This window comes from Pseudophryne corroboree (assembly GCF_028390025.1).
Source record: "Pseudophryne corroboree isolate aPseCor3 chromosome 5 unlocalized genomic scaffold, aPseCor3.hap2 SUPER_5_unloc_4, whole genome shotgun sequence".
In the NCBI taxonomy this organism is placed as follows: Eukaryota; Metazoa; Chordata; class Amphibia; order Anura; family Myobatrachidae; genus Pseudophryne; species Pseudophryne corroboree.
The window spans coordinates 303,419-324,256 of record NW_026967601.1 but is presented as its reverse complement, the minus strand read 5'-3'; the positions used below and the strand labels follow the sequence as shown (position 1 = coordinate 324,256).

General features: G+C 44.2%; 1 protein-coding gene across 1 annotated transcript in view; it reads right to left on the bottom strand.

The window, feature by feature from the left end:
* Positions 1 to 20,838, bottom strand: part of MAPK15 (mitogen-activated protein kinase 15) — a gene marked incomplete at its 3' end in the record, with an annotated part of 200,000 nt that overhangs the window by 102,600 nt on the left and 76,562 nt on the right. Inside the window, exons 3-4 of the mRNA XM_063950407.1 lie at positions 16,928 to 17,026; positions 16,811 to 16,840 (exon numbers count right to left, since the gene is read on the bottom strand). Of these exons, the coding sequence (XP_063806477.1) occupies positions 16,811 to 16,840; positions 16,928 to 17,026 (129 nt within the window). The remainder of the gene's footprint in view (positions 1 to 16,810; positions 16,841 to 16,927; positions 17,027 to 20,838) is intronic.

Sequence of the window (20,838 nt, the reverse complement as noted above, 5' to 3'; positions counted from 1 at the left end):
TTTAATTTTCGCCTGCCACTGTGGCAGCCCTAGAGGTCGCCGGGTTAAGATAGCCAAGGCGGAAATTCCAGCTCCGAGGATACAGACGTCCTTGGAGACCTCAAAAGAATATAAAGCAGATTTGTGAATATGATCTGCCAAAAGGTATCAGCTGATCCTGATGCAAACCATCCTTTAACCCAGAGGACAATTGTTCCCCAACAACCTACCTGCGCCGGACAAAGTAGAACCCCTGCTGCTACATTCTTCTCAGACGGCTCCTTCAGCGAGGTTGCACCAGAAACCGGCAGCTTCTTGTACCGGCGATACATCGAGAGGTATACAATTGGATAGGTCTCATATCATTTCCTGCTATCTGCTTGGAAAGGATAGGAAGGCAAACATTGTTTGATACCTGAAATTGTGCATCTGGATGTTTCCAGGCCGCCGTCAGGGGCACATCCAGCACATCCGAAACTGAAAAGGTCGCTATTAGTTCTTCATTGGCGCCCCGAGGGAAGTAAAAGGTCTAGTTCCGACTCATTTACCTGTAGCACCAGACGAACTGCTGCAAAAAGCGTCTCAATATCCTGAGATACTGGTTCATACTCCACAGAAAACCGACGTCATCAGCATCCTGGACATCTATTGCCTCCTCCAAGAGAGGCCTCTCATCCGCAGAGTCGTGTAACATCGAGGTTAGCAACCTCCTTTTAGAAACCTGGAGAGGAGAAATGACGGACGGGGTCCCTGGTTAACACTGACATTACCTGCATAAGCCGAGCTGTCCAAACAGGAGCGTCCTGCAGCTGCGTGGAGGGCTGAGCAGATGGCTCCGCTGTACAATCCTCGCATAACAGGGAATTCCGAGTGTTACGTTTAGTTAAACAAAAAGAGAAAAAAAGGCGGGTTAAAGAAGTGTAGCCCTATGTAATCCCTGCACTATAACGTGCAGTGACAGGCACGTTTCCCTTAAACGAAAAAATGGATAAGTAAAGGAATAGGCACTAATATCCACCAAATGTTGCTAATGATCTTTTCTTAAACAGGAAGTAGTACTAATTTCTGGTACCACAAATTTTTATTAAAGTGCATATGCAAGAACACTTAATATGAAACAAACATTAAAAACACACATTGTAGATGAATAATATCCTTAAAGTGTCGGCGCAGATTTAAGTCTTTCAAAGTATCTCACCAATTTTGTGGTGTGCAGGGGGATAAGATTAATTTAAAGCAAAAGGTGTTGGTCCCGGGCTAGAAGCACGGCACCACCACAGCTGGCATACGAACTTTTAGACACTGCTCCACTTCTATAATCACAGCAAGTCCGTGCGACGCGTTTCGGTCCGGGTGGACTTTCCTCAAGAACGGATGCTGTGCTCTGCTGCTATGAGGCTTTTTATCCCTCTAATCCGGATATTGATGGCCCCGTTTCCTCTCAAAAAAGGCGGTCAGAAGTGACGATTGCATGTCACCTCCGACTTCCGTTTGCGTTCCATTGACTCCGGGCGAAAATGACATATGACCCAGGCGGAAGTGACATGCGCGTGTCATCTCCTGCAGTCCGGGAATACACTTTACTTTCTCTCCAGAGCCCTTTCTTCTTCACAAGAAAAAAAAGATTAGTATAAAAAAAAAAGTTATTTTTAAATAAAGAACCTAGTACAATAGTAGTAGAAGAGGAGAAGAGTAAATACTAATTTTAAACCGAGATCTCGTTTTACCCCAAACATGTAAAAGGAGGAAGCATCAATTGTTTCAATTCTATAGTATCCAAAGAGATTAGAAAAATAGAGAAACAAAAAAAAATGGAAGATGACCAAAAAAGAATCAGTGGCAGTGAAAATTTTGATGGAAGATCAAAATCTGATCATAAAACCTGCTGATAAAGGGGGAGGGGTCGTTTTAATGAATAAGATTGACTATATTAAGGAAATAGAGAGACAATTTAAAGGATCAGGAAACCTATAACAAATTGAAAGGGGGTCCAATTGAGAAAATTCTGCTGGATCTGACGAAAAGAGCTTTAGAAAAAGATAATTACAAAAAATGAGTCAGATTTTATAAATATTTCCGACCCCTCGACCCCTACTATTTATGTTCTACCTAAGAAACATAACAGTACCCATCCCCCAGGATGTCCTATAATCAGTGGTACAAATAGTATTACATCAAACCTATCTGCAGTAGTTGATTTCTATTTACAGCCACTAGTGTCAAAAACTATATCCTTTTTAAAAGATACTGGGGATTTTTTAAGAAAATTGGGAACCGTAAAGTGTGAACAAAATTGCACTTGAATCAGTGCTGATGTTAGTACTTTATACACGGTCATTGAATGGGATAAAGGGAAGGAAGCCATTCAGTTCTTTTTGGAAACTAGTGATTATTCAGAGGATCTTAAAGACTTTATTATAGAATCCATTGGTTTTATATTAATGAATAATTATTTTTATTTTAATGGCTCGTTCTTTTTACAACAGAAAGGTACAGCGATGGGCACCACGTTTGCCCCTAGTTGTGCTAATCTTTTTATGGCCCATTGGGAAATTCTTTCTATTGATAATTGAAGGGCCATAGGGGCAGACCTGGTGTCCTGGTGGCGTTTTATATATGGATGTGTTTTTTATCTGGCGTGGTGACGATGATTCTTTAAAAAACTTTTGTGAAATTTTAAATCAAAATGGTCATAATATGAATTTTACTTACACAAAAAGCAAAGAAAGCCTCACTTTTTTAGATTTAGTTGTCTATATAGAAAATCAAGAAATATGTACCAAAACACATAGAAAAGATACTGACTCTAATGCCTATATTAACACAAATAGTGAGCATCACGCAAGATGGCTTGAAAATATCCCATTGGGACAATTTAAACGCCTAAAAAGAAACTGTACCAATGAGGCTATTTTGGAAGTACAATTAGAAGAAATGTCCCAGAGATTTGAGAATAAGGGATACACAGAGAGTAATCTAATTGAGGCAAAAAAATAAAGTCTAGTAAAGAGAGAAGACCTTTTGAAAGAAAACAGAAAAAGAAGGAAGAAGAAAATACCCCTTTCGAATGGGCTTTTATTACCCAATATGGATCACATTTTAGAAAAATAGAAAGTATTTTTAAGAAAAATTGGAGAATTTTAAAAGATGATCCAGTTTTAGGAACTTCCCTGCCAGATAAACCAGTTTTTATCTATAAAAAAGCGAAATCACTGAAGGACAAATTAGTAAGAAGTAGTCTTGTTGAAAATACCATAGTGAGGAATTGCACGAAAGGTTTCCACCATTGTGGAACTTGTGCAATGTGCAAAGCCACTACCAAAACCAACATTTCAAAGAAAATAACCAAATTTGAAGTAAATAGGAAGAAATATAAAATAAATAATTTTATTACTTGCCATTCAAAGAATGTGTTATATATGTTGGAGTGTAAGTGTGGCCAAATTTATGTAGGAAAGACCTCACGAGCGTTAAAGACTCGGGCAGCGGAACATGTCTACAATATAAAGAAGGGACTTATGACACATCCGCTTTCCGAGCATTTTTGCAACAAACATGGAAAGGGAGTAGAACATTTAAAACAATTTTTAAGTATTCAACAAGTCAAATCAAATTGGAGGAACAAAAATATAGAGAAATTGTTAGCACAAGGGGAGATGAGATGGATAATTGAATTAAACACACTCAAACCCATGGGCCATAATGTAGATTTCGAATTAAAATGGTTTTTGGATTAATTTTTGTTTAAAATTCTTACTTGCTATAATTATTTCTTTTTCTTTCATGTACTGCAAGGAACATATTGCAAGATAGAACAAGGAAAGTCTTCCACTCCGTTATAGGGTATGACTTTGCGGGAATACTAAGTACGGAAATAGTTTTTGGAGTGGTAGACTAGTACTTGTTCTTGATGAAGAGAAAATTCTATTTTGGAATTAATGAGAAGTTACCTGTTACTACAAAAGAAGAAAATTCTATCCTTTGGGAAAAAGTTTATTGTGACCCTATGAGAAGAAAATCTACTTTTAAGAAGAAGTTTATTATAAGCTTATTTAACCCCTTTTTTTCGAAAATGGAGATGTGGAAAGGAAAAAATAGAAGGCCGGTTTTTGTTTGTTTCTCGTTTTTTTCATTTGTGAAAAAGAAAAGGGCTCTGGAGAGAAAGTAAATTGTATTCCCGGACTGCAGGAGATGACATGTGCATGTCACTTCCGCCCGGGTCATATGTCATTTCCGCCCGGAGTCAATGGAACGCAAACGGAAGTCGGAGGTGACACGCAAACGTCCCTTCCGACCGCCGTTTTTGAGAGGAAACGGGGACATCAATATCCGGATTAGAGGGATAAAAAGCCTCATAGCAGCAGAGCACAGCATCCATTCTTGAGGAAAGTCCACCTGGACCGAAACGCGTTGCACGGACTTGCTGCGATTATAGAAGTGGAGCAGTGTCTGAAAGACTCACCTTGGGAGTTCGTATGCCAGCTGCGGTGGTGCCGTGCTTCTAGCCCGGGACCAACACCCTTTGCTTTAAATTAAGCTTAGCCCACCGCACCCCACAAAATTGGCGAGATACTTTGAAAGAGTTAAATCAGTACTGACACTTTAAGGACATTATTCATCTACAATGTGTGTTTTTAATGTTTGCTTTATATTAAGTGTTCTTGCATATGCACTTTAATAAAAATTTGTGGTACCGGAAATTAGTACTACTTCCTGTTTAAGAAAAGATCATTAGCAACATTTGGTGGATATTAGTGACTATTCCTTTACTTAGCCAGTTTTTCGCTCATTGTCTAAAGGAGATTGGTGTTTCTTCTTTTTAAAGTATTGGAGGCTGCTTATAACCACCTTAAACCAGCGCAATAGGAGGTACATACATTTGGACGTTTCCCTTAAAGTTACAGTAGTTTTTGTTGGGATTCAAACCCGGGTCTCTGTGTTCAGATGTCCCCACTATTAGCATACTGAGCCACAGCGGCTATTTGGCTGATGCCACACACATTCCCCAAATTACAAACAGTATTAGTACCAAGTGTCGTTGTTAATAGACTCTGGTCGTAGCCCACTACAAGAAAAAAGTAGAGGGGAACTAAAGGACGGGGCCTGGGAAGGGATTACAGCCCTAGAGAGCCCTTCGACTGATTTCGCTGTGGAACGAGCCCATGCTGGTTCAGGCTCCGGTATCGGGACAAGCTGTTGGAATCGGTCCACCTCTCTATCTTCCCGAGAGGCCTTCAGTTCCCCAGTCAACAGGGACATAACCTCTGTGAGCTGTGTTGTCCAAACAGGGGTGCTCTGGGGTTCTGATGAGGGCTGAGCAGATGGCTCTGACCCACAATCCTCACATTAAAGGGAATTTTCAGCCTGTCCCTGGGTGAATTTTGCAGAACACTTCTGGCATTGGAAAATCTGCTGTGCTGCCTTGGAGTCCTTTCCTGCCATGGCAGCACCTGTCACACTACCACACACACACACAGCAATAAGCAGAAGGGGAGGGAGGGGGGGGGGGGGGGGGAGCAGGGAGAAGCGCAGCCAAAGCAGCCCTATGTATCCTGCATGTTATTGTGCAGAGTCAGGCACTATTAATAAAGTACAGGTACCTCATCAATCCCTAGTGCCCCCAGTCCCAACTGAAACTGCTCACTGTGCCTGGAATGAAGCCGCTAAGTTCCCCCTCTCCGCCCTGCGTTGTAAAATGGCCGCCAGAGCGCGCTGAGCCCGGCTGTCCAGAGCGGGATTAAGCTCTGCCCCTCCGTAATGGTGACAAATTCAAAATTGCAAAGGCGCCTCTGTTAAGCTGTATTCCCGTGCCGGCTATGTGAGCCGTGACCGGGGCCGGAGAGCAGAGCGGGGAGTGGGGGAGAGCGGGGGGAATGTGAGCTGCGGCCGGGGCCGGAGATCAGAGCTGGGAGCGGGGGGTTTGTACTCACCGCTGCTGCAGGATCCTGATGGAGTGGCCCCGACACGCGCTGCACGCAGCAGTGTCCGGCCACTTGTACTCACCGCTGCTGCAGGATCCTGATGGAGTGGCCCCGACACGCGCTGCACGCAGCAGTGTCCGGCCACTTGTACTCACCGCTGCTGCAGGATCCTGATGGAGTGGCCCGACACGCGCTGCACGCAGCAGTGTCCGGCCACTTGTACTCACCGCTGCTGCAGGATCCTGATGGAGTGGCCCGACACGCGCTGCACGCAGCAGTGTCCGGCCACTTGTACTCACCGCTGCTGCAGGATCCTGATGGAGTGGCCCCGACACGCGCTGCACGCAGCAGTGTCCGGCCACTTGTACTCACCGCTGCTGCAGGATCCTGATGGAGTGGCCCGACACGCGCTGCACGCAGCAGTGTCCGGCCACTTGTACTCACCGCTGCTGCAGGATCCTGATGGAGTGGCCCCGACACGCGCTGCACGCAGCAGTGTCCGGCCACTTGTACTCACCGCTGCTGCAGGATCCTGATGGAGTGGCCCCGACACGCGCTGCACGCAGCAGTGTCCGGCCACTTGTACTCACCGCTGCTGCAGGATCCTGATGGAGTGGCCCCGACACGCGCTGCACGCAGCAGTGTCCGGCCACTTGTACTCACCGCTGCTGCAGGATCCTGATGGAGTGGCCCCGACACGCGCTGCACGCAGCAGTGTCCGGCCACTTGTACTCACCGCTGCTGCAGGATCCTGATGGAGTGGCCCCGACACGCGCTGCACGCAGCAGTGTCCGGCCACTTGTACTCACCGCTGCTGCAGGATCCTGATGGAGTGGCCCCGACACGCGCTGCACGCAGCAGTGTCCGGCCACTTCTACTCACCGCTGCTGCAGGATCCTGATGGAGTGGCCCCGACACGCGCTGCACGCAGCAGTGTCCGGCCACTTATACTCACCGCTGCCAAGGATCCTGATGGAGTGGCCCCGACACGCGCTGCACGCAGCAGTGTCCGGCCACTTATACTCACCGCTGCCAAGGATCTTCTGCTGACGGAGCAGCCATGACACGCGCCGCAGGCAGCGGTGTCCGGCCGGTCTCCGGAGAGTTCAGTGTCTCCTTCAGCCGGGGACTATTCCAAGCCGCACGCAGCTGCAATGGGACCCAGCCGGCAGCTCCCGCAGTGCAGACTGGCAGAGGCAGAGCTGACAGTCTGTGAAGAAAGAAGTAAAAAAAAAAAAAAAAAAAACATTTTTAAGAGAAAACCGAAGAGTGACCGGCTCCCTTGGGCACAAAATAAAGACTGGCTTGGAGGGGGGACATAGTAGGGGAGGAGCTAGTCACATGGTTATAAATTTAAAGTGCCAGCTCCCAGTTACTGCCTACTATCTCCCCATTGTAACTGCGCTCCAGTGTCCCCTAGTGGATGAAGGGGAAATATACGTTATAGTAAGAACTTACTGTTGATAACGGTATTTCTCCTATGTCCACAGGTTTCCACAGGGATCCCACCCTGACGCACCTGATTTGAGAATCTTTATACTCGCTAACCTCTTCCCTCTTGCATGGAAGGGTGTGCATGTGTGTTCTTATCGCCTGAATAGGGTTCTACATAATGCTCCTGCCTAAATGCTTTGGAATATATGGACGAGCCAGTTGCATCCTGGGAGGCCTGAAAGCTTGTGATCATTTGGTACCAATCTGCTGTCGCTCCATCATATCCCAATGTTATCCTGTGGAAACCTGTGGACATAGTAGAAATACCGTTATCAACGGTAAGTTCTTACCATAACGTATATTTCTGCCTCTACTTTACAGACGGGACCGTTCATTGCTGCCTCTACTCCACAGACGGGACCGTTCATTGCTGCCTCTACTCCACAGACGGGACCGTTCATTGCTGCCTCTACTCCACAGACGGGACCGTTCAGTACTGCCTCTACTCCACAGACGGGAACGTTCATTGCTGCCTCTACTCTACAAACGGGAACGTTCATTTCTGCCTCTACTCTACAAACGGGAACGTTCATTTCTGCCTCTACTCTACAGACGGGACCGTTCATTGCTGCCTCTACTCCACAGACGGGACCGTTAATTTATGCCTCTACTCTACAGACGGGACCGTTCATTTCTGCCTCTACTCTACAGACGGGACCGTTCATTTCTGCCTCTACTCTACAGACCTACTCTACAGACGGGACCGTTCATTTCTGCCTCTACTCCACAGACGGGACCGTTCATTGCTGCCTCTACTCCACAGACGGGACCGTTCATTGCTGCCTCTACTCCACAGACGGGACCGTTCAGTACTGCCTCTACTCCACAGACGGGAACGTTCATTGCTGCCTCTACTCTACAAACGGGAACGTTCATTTCTGCCTCTACTCTACAAACGGGAACGTTCATTTCTGCCTCTACTCTACAGACGGGACCGTTCATTGCTGCCTCTACTCCACAGACGGGACCGTTAATTTATGCCTCTACTCTACAGACGGGACCGTTCATTTCTGCCTCTACTCTACAGACGGGACCGTTCATTTCTGCCTCTACTCTACAGACGGGACCGTTCATTTCTGCCTCTACTCCACAGACGGGACCGTTCATTGCTGCCTCTACTCCACAGACGGGACCGTTCATTTCTGCCTCTACTCTACAGACGGGACCGTTCATTTCTGCCTCTACTCTACAAACGGGACCGTTCATTGCTGCCTCTACTCCACAGACGGGACCGTTCATTGCTGCCTCTACTCCACAGACGGGACCGTTCATTGCTGCCTCTACTCCACAGACGGGACCGTTCATTTCTGCCTCTACTCCACAGACGGGACCATTCATTGCTGCCTCTACTCCACAGACGGGACCGTTCATTGCTGCCTCTACTCCACAGACGGGACCGTTCATTGCTGCCTCTACTCTACAGACGGGACCGTTCATTCCTGCCTCTACTCCACAGACGGGACCGTTCATTTCTGCCTCTACTCTACAGACGGGACCGTTCATTTCTGCCTCTACTCCACAGACGGGACCGTTCATTGCTGCCTCTACTCTACAGACGGGACCGTTCATTTCTGCCTCTACTCTACAGACGGGACCGTTCATTTCTGCCTCTACTCTACAGACGGGACCGTTCATTTCTGCCTCTACTCCACAGACGGGACCGTTCATTTCTGCCTCTACTCTACAGACGGGACCGTTCATTTCTGCCTCTACTCCACAGACGGGACCGTTCATTGCTGCCTCTACTCCACAGACGGGACCGTTCATTGCTGCCTCTACTCCACAGACGGGACCGTTCATTGCTGCCTCTACTCCACAGACGGGACCGTTCATTGCTGCCTCTACTCCACAGACGGGACCGTTCATTTCTGCCTCTACTCTACAGACGGGACCGTTCATTTCTGCCTCTACTCCACAGACGGGACCGTTCATTTCTGCCTCTACTCTACAGACGGGACCATTCATTGCTGCCTCTACTCCACAGACGGGACCGTTCATTTCTGCCTCTACTCTACAGACGGGACCGTTCATTTCTGCCTCTACTCCACAGACGGGACCGTTCATTGCTGCCTCTACTCCACAGACGGGACCGTTCATTGCTGCCTCTACTCTACAGACAGGACCGTTCATTTCTGCCTCTACTCTACAGACGGGACCGTTCATTTCTGCCTCTACTCTACAGACGGGACCGTTCATTTCTGCCTCTACTCTACAGACGGGACCGTTCATTTCTGCCTCTACTCTACAGACGGGACCGTTCATTTCTGCCTCTACTCCACAGACGGGACCGTTCGTTTCTGCCTCTACTCTACAGACGGAACCGTTCGTTTCTGCCTCTACTCCACAGACGGGACCGTTCATTGCTGCCTCTACTCCACAGATGGGACCGTTCATTTCTGCCTCTACTCCACAGACGGGACCGTTCATTTCTGCCTCTACTCCACAGACGGGACCGTTCATTTCTGCCTCTACTCCACAGACGGGACCGTTCATTTCTGCCTCTACTCCACAGACGGGACCGTTCATTTCTGCCTCTACTCCACAGACGGGACCGTTCATTGCTGCCTCTACTCCACAGACGGGACCGTTCATTGTTGCCTCTACTCTACAAACGGGAACGTTCATTGCTGCCTCTACTCTACAAACGGGACCTTCATTCCTGCTACTACTCAAAAGTATGGGGGATGCTTGGACTGTACACCAGTATTAAATTTGACAAGTATTTTCTATTTAGTTTTAGTCGCTTACTTAAAATTGTAGTTGGTTTAAAGTCCCAATTTTGTCTTTTTCTTTTACTTCGTTTTAGTCAGTGGATCAGTTTTCATTTTAGTCACAATTTTATTCACTGTTTAGTCATAACTTTTGCAAATAGATTACTGAATGGTTTGCTGAAGAACATTTCTCTAAAATTCCCTTGAGAAGGGGCCAGCTCGAGGTCTCTCTGCTCCCTAGGCAAAGCTTCAGCCTAGCACCCTATAACCTGCAACCGGCACCAGTATTCTGCACGCCAGCATCCCGTCCAGCCAACTACATCCCTTTAATTGTATCTGTATATATACATATATATATACACACACACACACACACACAGACATACATATATGTGTATGCTCCTTATAGTGCTCCATCCCCCCATCTGTAGGATCATTACTGTCCCGCATACAGAGACATCCTTCAGTTTTTTGCTAGATGAATTCAGTGGTGCCCTACAGTGACCGGTGCCCCTTGGCAGCCGCCTAAAGCTGCCTAATGGTAGAGCCGGCCTTGCTTGAGAAGTTTGCATACCTTAACTATGTGTTTAGTAATCTTGGCTCAGTAGGCTGAGAATGTGTTACATACCGACTCTGACTTACCTTAGTGCTCCCATATAGCATTAGTAATCTAGGCTCAATAGGCTGAGAATGTGTTACATACCAACTCTGACTTACTTTAGTGCTCCCATGTAGCATTAGTAATCTAGGCTCAATAGGCTGAGAATGTGTTACATACTGACTCTGACTTACCTTAGTGCTCCCATATAGCATTAGTAATCTAGGCTCAATAGGCTGAGAATGTGTTACATACCGACTCTGACTTACCTTAGTGCTCCCATGTAGCATTAGTAATCTAGGCTCAATAGGCTGAGAATGTGTTACATACTGACTCTGACTTACCTTAGTGCTCCCATATAGCATTAGTAATCTAGGCTCAATAGGCTGAGAATGTGTTACATACTGACTCTGACTTACGTTAGTGCTCCCATATAGCATTAGTAATCTAGGCTAAGGATGTGTTACATACCAATAAAACAAGTAGTATGGCTGTGAAACACTAGGTAGGGCGCGAATATACATGTGAATGAAAAAAAGTGCATACAATACATTCATTTTAATTCCGTGTTGGTTTTTTTTTCCTTCTTAAGCAGGGATTTCAGCAGAATGCATGTAAAGATATGAAATACAATGTGTAATATTGTCATAGAAACGTTTCTCAATGTAACCATTTTCAGCAAGGTCCTCAATAGGTCTATTCCTTCCAAAGATTTCAAGTCATAAAGAAACCCAGATAGGAGTCCATTTGCCCTATTCACCGTGAGTGTGGTACGCCTATATCGCCATCCCATCTACACATAAGATACCTATATATGTATGTTATTGCATCCCTTAAAGTGAGTTCGTGTACGCACTCTTTCCAGGTATTCTACTTTCCTGTGGGTGAAGGCTCTACACTTATTGGAAGGAATAAGATACCTTCATGTGCTTATAACAAGGTTTTTATTGTGAGTTCGGTACGCCATTTCCACCTATTGAGGACCTTGCTGAATATTGTTACAATGAGAAACGTTTCTATGACAATACTACACATTGTATTTCATATATCTTTACATGCATTCTGCAGAAATCCCTGATGGAAAAGGAAAACACGGAATACCATCTTCCTCATTACAAGGAATGTATTGTATGCACATGTATATTAGTGTTTCACAGTCATACTACTTGTTCTGGGGTGTAGTACGGTCTGCCGGTGGTCGGGCATCCCGGCGACCAGCATACCGGCGCTGGGAGCCCGACCGCCGACTTACCGACAGTGTGGTGAGCACAAATGAGCCCCTTGCGGGCTCGCCTCGCGCCACGCTATCTTATTCTCTCTCCAGGGGGATCGTGGACCCCCACGAGGGAGAATAAGTGTTGGTATGCCGGCTGTCGGGATTCCGGCGCCGGTATACTGTGCGCCAGGATCCCGACATCCGGCATACTGAAGACCACCCCTTGTTCTGTACCCTCCTTATGACTGAGAGACACTAATTGCGGCAGCTTTCAGCGCACATTTCTCAGATCCACATTTTTTGTTGTATTGTTACATACTAAGGGGGTCATTCTGACCCGACTGCACGCTGCAGGGCTACGATCAACTCGGAATCACCCCCTAAATCTGACTTACCGTGATACTCCTATATATATTATATACAATGTAACGCCTTAAGTTTTTCAGAACAAACAGCTGCAATACACAACCCTGTTTCCTTCACAGCCGATGTATTTTCTGCAAATATCTAGAACACATAAATGTTCTTTAAAAAATTAATACCCTACTCCCAGTGCTAATTTTGACAAGGATTTAATTTAGTTTTAGTGGCTTTTTTTTGCTTTGTTTTAGGTTAGGGTTAGCCCGTGGATCTCAGTTTTCATTTTAGTCCTTTAATAAAATGTAGCCGCCGATTAATACTATTAATAAAAATTTTCGTCAACAAAATGAACACTGCTGCACACCCTATTATAAACATAAGAGGTGCTACCATGCTGAGACTTGTAGTACTCCTGCCCTATTTTTAATGATTTAAATGTGTATTTACATTTTCTTTTCAACTACAAGTCTCAGCAAGGTAGAATTAGGGTGAACAATCCACACCCCTCCCCTCCTCTATATTTGTGTATATATTGCACACTTGAAGGACGAGGCTTTGTATTAGCAGTAGCACCCCTCCCATATGCCCTTAGGTGATTTTAATAAACACATGTTCCTACATCGCTACAGATGTGTCCTCACATCTTTTCTCCGTGCGCTATAAGTCGTGTTACACATAATGCGCGAGAGCCGTGTGACTCAGTAGTGACAAGCATCTTTTTTTTGCGATTTTTCCCCCCGTAAAATAGTATCTTAATCGCAAAATAATATAATAGGACGCACAAGCAGCTATAATAGGATGCACAAGCAGCTATAATAATATAATAGGACGCACAAGCAGCTATAATAATATAATAGGACGCACAAGCAGCTATAATAGGATGCACAAGCAGCTATAATAATATAATAGGACGCACAAGCAGCTATAATAGGACGCACAAGCAGCTATAATAATATAATAGGACGCACAAGCAGCTATAATAGGATGCACAAGCAGCTATAATAATATAATAGGATGCACAAGCAGCTATAATAATATAATAGGACGCACAAGCAGCTATAATAATATAATAGGACGCACAAGCAGCTATAATAGGATGCACAAGCAGCTATAATAATATAATAGGACGCACAAGCAGCTATAATAATATAATAGGACGCACAAGCAGCTATAATAATATAATAGGACGCACAAGCAGCTATAATAGGATGCACAAGCAGCTATAATAATATAATAGGACACACAAGCAGCTATAATAATATAATAGGACGCACAAGCAGCTATAATAATATAATCGGACGCACAAGCAGCTATAATAATATAATAGGACGCACAAGCAGCTATAATAGGACGCACAAGCAGCTATAATAATATAATAGGACGCACAAGCAGCTATAATAATATAATAGGACGCACAAGCAGCTATAATAATATAATAGGACGCACAAGCAGCTATAATAGGACGCACAAGCAGCTATAATAATATAATAGGACGCACAAGCAGCTATAATAATATAATAGGACGCACAAGCAGCTATAATAATATAATAGGACGCACAAGCAGCTATAATAGGACGCACAAGCAGCTATAATAATATAATAGGACGCACAAGCAGCTATAATAATATAATAGGACGCACAAGCAGCTATAATAATATAATAGGACGCACAAGCAGCTATAATAGGATGCACAAGCAGCTATAATAATATAATAGGACGCACAAGCAGCTATAATAATATAATAGGACGCACAAGCAGCTATAATAATATAATAGGACGCACAAGCAGCTATAATAATAATATAATAGGACGCACAAGCAGCTATAATAATATAATAGGACGCACAAGCAGCTATAATAATATAATAGGACGCACAAGCAGCTATAATAATATAATAGGACGCACAAGCAGCTATAATAATATAATAGGACGCACAAGCAGCTATAATAATATAATAGGACGCACAAGCAGCTATAATAGGATGCACAAGCAGCTATAATAATATAATAGGATGCACAAGCAGCTATAATAATATAATAGGATGCACAAGCAGCTATAATAATATAATAGGATGCACAAGCAGCTATAATAATATAATAGGACGCACAAGCAGCTATAATAATATAATAGGACGCACAAGCAGCTATAATAATATAATAGGACGCACAAGCAGCTATAATAGGATGCACAAGCAGCTATAATAATATAATAGGACGCACAAGCAGCTATAATAATATAATAGGACGCACAAGCAGCTATAATAATATAATAGGACGCACAAGCAGCTATAATAATATAATAGGACGCACAAGCAGCTATAATAATATAATAGGACGCACAAGCAGCAATAATAGGATGCACAAGCAGCTATAATAATAATATAATAGGACGCACAAGCAGCTATAATATAATAGGACGCACAAGCAGCTATAATAATATAACAGGACGCACAAGCAGCTATAATAATATAATAGGACGCACAAGCAGCTATAATAATATAATAGGACGCACAAGCAGCTATAATAATATAATAGGACGCACAAGCAGCTATAATAATATAATAGGACGCACAAGCAGCTATAATAATATAATAGGACGCACAAGCAGCTATAATAATATAATAGGACGCACAAGCAGCTATAATAGGATGCACAAGCAGCTATAATAATATAATAGGACGCACAAGCAGCTATAATAATATAATAGGACGCACAAGCAGCTATAATAATATAATAGGACGCACAAGCAGCTATAATAATATAATAGGACGCACAAGCAGCTATAATAATAATATAATAGGACGCACAAGCAGCTATAATAATATAATAGGATGCACAAGCAGCTATAATAATATAATAGGACGCACAAGCAGCTATAATAATATAATAGGACGCACAAGCAGCTATAATAATATAATAGGACGCACAAGCAGCTATAATAATATAATAGGACGCACAAGCAGCTATAATAGGATGCACAAGCAGCTATAATAATATAATAGGATGCACAAGCAGCTATAATAATATAATAGGACGCACAAGCAGCTATAATAATATAATAGGACGCACAAGCAGCTATAATAATATAATAGGACGCACAAGCAGCTATAATAGGATGCACAAGCAGCTATAATAATATAATAGGATGCACAAGCAGCTATAATAATATAATAGGACGCACAAGCAGCTATAATAATATAATAGGACGCACAAGCAGCTATAATAGGATGCACAAGCAGCTATAATAATATAATAGGACGCACAAGCAGCTATAATAATATAATAGGACGCACAAGCAGCTATAATAATATAATAGGACGCACAAGCAGCTATAATAGGACGCACAAGCAGCTATAATAATATAATAGGACGCACAAGCAGCTATAATAATATAATAGGACGCACAAGCAGCTATAATAATATAATAGGACGCACAAGCAGCTATAATAATATAATAGGACGCACAAGCAGCTTCTGCTGAGTAAAGTGATATGCAGCATGCCTGTATTCTGTGGGTGACTGTGACAGCAATCTTATTACATTCATTACAAAGGAGAATATTAATTCAACCATATCTGTTCAATAGACAATCTTAGCAGCAGTGAGGTTAAAGTACAAGGTTAATCAATTAAATCTTTCAATCTAGATCTTTTAATACTATCTATAAAATAGCCAATATATGTCCAATAAATGTGTCTATAATAGAGGGGCTCAGTGGATAAGAGGCACATGGCACATCTACATGTCAAGTCGCTTCTCTCATCCAGCGTCTACTCCACTAACCTCTAACATAGCGGTACGTACACATTTCTCATCAGCAGCAAAATACAAATCCCTGCCATTATATTTCAAGACACAGCTAGCTGAAAAGAGGCCAAGGAATTTTGGGGCAGGTGCCTTTTCCCACTGAGCCGCTCAGCTGCACGGTCCTGTAAAACCATTTACCACTGCAGGGGGGCAGAGCGTTAGATGGGAGCGACTGTCACTCACAAGCAGCCAATACTTACCTCATAGCGGATGAATTATGGCTGCCAATGCTGGGATCTACGTGGGGCGTGGCTCGTCATAGGGAGCGTGACGCGGCAAAAGAAGCAGTGGGTGAGGGCGTGGCTATACAATCATGTAATCATAGCCACACCCGTAGCGGGGGGCGTGGCTTAGATGAAGCGATTCAGCATTGGTCACACTTTACTCGGTAAGTGGGCGGTTGGGTGGCGAGATTGTGGGCAGACCCAGAGAAACTTGCCCACTTTCCCGGGGAGCGCCCCGATTTTTGGGAGCGTAGGCAATGATGATTTACCTTGATTGCACAATAAATGTATTTGCCCCCCACTGCATTGCACCATGGCTTATCCCAGCACACAGTTACTCCTTTGCTTTGCTCCCAGCTATGATTGAGCTGCGTCTGCAGGACAGTAAGACCTGAGCCTGGTTCCATGTAACGAGTATTACTGCTCAGAAGGCTGGGAACTGGCGGCTCATCAGAACGCACCAGGCCTAGGAGCGTCAGTCACAACGTCATTATTACTCACCTGAAGAAACATGATTTCCCGGAACGTTCGCTGTAATGGAGGAAGACGACAGCAGGTTAGTGACACATGCTACTGACATACAGCAATGTCCCTCTCACATAGAAGCAGACGCCTCACCTGAGCATCTGTCCGGTTCCGAAACGCATCAAAGATTTTTTTCACAGCAACAATTTCTCCGCTTTTGCGATCGATTGCTTTCCACACTATGCCGTAAGCCTGCAGTTATAACAAGCATTGTAGCATGAGTATGACTGAGACCACAGACATGAATGAAAGGAGAACAAAGACACAATGACATTAACATAAAACAAAATCACATAATTAAATAGAAAATAAAATGTACAATGAATTGCTACAAAATAACTGAATAAAATATGTACACAGCGCTGAACTGGCAATGCCTGTGTATACAAAACACTCCGACTACCAGAATCGCTGTATACGTTATTGCTGGGCAATGCCTGTGTGTACAAAACACTCCGACTACCAGAATCTCTGTATACGTTATTGCTGGGCAATGCCTGTGTATACAAAACACTCCGACTACCAGAATCTCTGTATACGTTATTGCTGGGCAATGCCTGTGTGTACAAAACACTCCGACTACCAGAATCTCTGTATACGTTATTGCTGGGCAATGCCTGTGTATACAAAACACTCCGACTACCAGAGTCTCTGTATACGTTATTGCTGGGCAATGCCTGTGTATACAAAACACTCCGACTACCAGAATCTCTGTATACGTTATCGCTGGGCAATGCCTGTGTATACAAAACACTCCGACTACCAGAATCTCTGTATACGTTATTGCTGGGCAATGCCTGTGTATACAAAACACTCCGACTACCAGAATCTCTGTATACGTTATTGTTGGGCAATGCCTGTGTATACAAAACACTCCGACTACCAGAATCTCTGTATACGTTATTAGAGGGCAATGCCTGTGTGTACAAAAAACTCCGACTACCAGAATCTCTGTATACGTTATTAGAGGGCAATGCCTGTGTATACAAAACACTCCGACTACCAGAATCTCTGTATACGTTATCGCTGGGCAATGCCTGTGTATACAAAACACTCCGACTACCAGAATCTCTGTATACGTTATTAGAGGGCAATGCCTGTGTACAAAACACTACGACTACCAGAATCTCTGTATACGTTATTAGAGGGCAATGCCTGTGTGTACAAAACACTCCGACTACCAGAATCTCTGTATACGTTATCGCTGGGCAATGCCTGTGTATACAAAACACTCCGACTACCAGAATCTCTGTATACGTTATCGCTGGGCAATGCCGGTGTATACAAAACACTCCGACTACCAGAATCTCTGTATACGTTATTAGAGGGCAATGACTGTGTATACAAAACACTCCGACTACCAGAATCTCTGTATACGTTATCGCTGGGCAATGCCTGTGTATACAAAACACTCCGACTACCAGAATCTCTGTATACGTTATCGCTGGGCAATGCCTGTGTGTACAAAACACTCCGACTACCAGAATCTCTGTATACGTTATTGCTGGGCAATGCCTGTGTGTACAAAACACTCCGACTACCAGAATCTCTGTATACGTTATTGCTGGGCAATGCCTGTGTACAAAACACAACTACCAGAATCTCTGTATACGTTATTGCTGGGCAATGCCTGTGTGTACAAAACACTCCGACTACCAGAATCTCTGTATACGTTATTAGAGGGCATTGCCTGTGTATACAAAACACTCCCGACTACCAGAATCTCTGTATACGTTATTGCTGGGCAATGCCTGTGTATACAAAACACTCCCGACTACCAGAATCTCTGTATACGTTATTGCTGGGCAATGCCTGTGTGTACAAAACACTCCGACTACCAGAATCTCTGTATCCGTTATTGCTGGGCAATGCCTGTGTGTACAAAACACTCCGACTACCAGAATCTCTGTATATGTTATTAGAGGGCAATGCCTGTGTGTACAAAACACTCCGACTACCAGAATCTCTGTATACGTTATTGCTGGGCAATGCCTGTGTGTACAAAACACTCCGACTACCAGAATCTCTGTATACGTTATCGCTGGGCAATGACTGTGTGTACAAAACACTCCGACTACCAGAATCTCTGTATACGTTATCGCTGGGCAATGCCTGTGTGTACAAAACACTCCGACTACCAGAATCTCTGTATACGTTATTGCTGGGCAATGCCTGTGTACAAAACACTCCGACTACCAGAATCTCTGTATACGTTATTGCTGGGCAATGCCGGTGTATACAAAACACTCCGACTACCAGAATCTCTGTATACGTTATTAGAGGGCAATGCCTGTGTATACAAAACACTCCCGACTACCAGAATCTCTGTATACGTTATTGCTGGGCAATGCCGGTGTATACAAAACACTCCGACTACCAGAATCTCTGTATACGTTATTAGAGGGCAATGCCTGTGTATACAAAACACTCCCGACTACCAGAATCTCTGTATACGTTATTGCTGGGCAATGCCTGTGTATACAAAACACTCCCGACTACCAGAATCTCTGTATACGTTATTGCTGGGCAATGCCTGTGTGTACAAAACACTCCGACTACCAGAATCTCTGTATACGTTATTGCTGGGCAATGCCGGTGTATACAAAACACTCCGACTACCAGAATCTCTGTATACGTTATTAGAGGGCAATGCCTGTGTATACAAAACACTCCCGACTACCAGAATCTCTGTATACGTTATTGCTGGGCAATGCCTGTGTATACAAAACACTCCCGACTACCAGAATCTCTGTATACGTTATTGCTGGGCAATGCCTGTGTGTACAAAACACTCCCGACTACCAGAATCTCTGTATACGTTATTAGAGGGCAATGCCTGTGTACAAAACACTCCGACTACCAGAATCTCTGTATACGTTATCGCTGGGCAATGCCGGTGTGTACAAAACACTCCGACTACCAGAATCTCTGTATACGTTATTGCTGGGCAATGCCTGTGTGTACAAAACACTCCGACTACCAGAATCTCTGTATACGTTATTGCTGGGCAATGCCTGTGTGTACAAAACACTCCGACTACCAGAATCTCTGTATACGTTATTAGAGGGCAATGCCTGTGTGTACAAAACACTCCGACTACCAGAATCTCTGTATATGTTATTAGAGGGCAATGCCTGTGTTCAAAACACTCCGACTACCAGAATCTCTGTATACGTTATTAGAGGGCAATGCCTGTGTACAAAACACTCCGACTACCAGAATCTCTGTATACGTTATCGCTGGGCAATGCCTGTGTGTACAAAACACTCCGACTACCAGAATCTCTGTATACGTTATTGCTGGGCAATGCCTGTGTGTACAAAACACTAGAGATGAGTGCCGGAAATTTTTCGGGTTTTGTGTTTTGGTTTTGGGTTCGGTTCCGCGGCCGTGTTTTGGGTTCGACCGCGTTTTGGCAAAACCTCACCGAATTTTTTTTGTCGGATTCGGGTGTGTTTTGGATTCGGGTGTTTTTTTCAAAAAACACTAAAAAACTGCTTAAATCATAGAATTTGGGGGTCATTTTGATCCCAAAGTATTATTAACCTCAAAAACCATAATTTACACTCATTTTCAGTCTATTCTGAATACCTCACAATATTATTTTTAGTCCTAAAATTTGCACTTAGGTCGCTGGATGACTAAGCTAAGCGACCCTAGTGGCCGACACAAACACCGGGCCCATCTAGGAGTGTCACTGCAGTGTCACGCAGGATGGCCCTTCCAAAAAACACTCCCCAAACAGCACATGACGCAAAGAAAAAAAGAGGCGCAATGAGGTAGCTGTGTGAGTAAGATAAGCGACCCTAGTGGCCGACACAAACACCGGGCCCATCTAGGAGTGTCACTGCAGTGTCACGCAGGATGTCCCTTCCAAAAAACCCTCCCCAAACAGCACATGACGCAAAGAAAAAAAGAGGCGCAATGAGGTAGCTGTGTGAGTAAGATAAGCGACCCTAGTGGCCGACACAAACACCGGGCCCCATCTAGGAGTGTCACTGCAG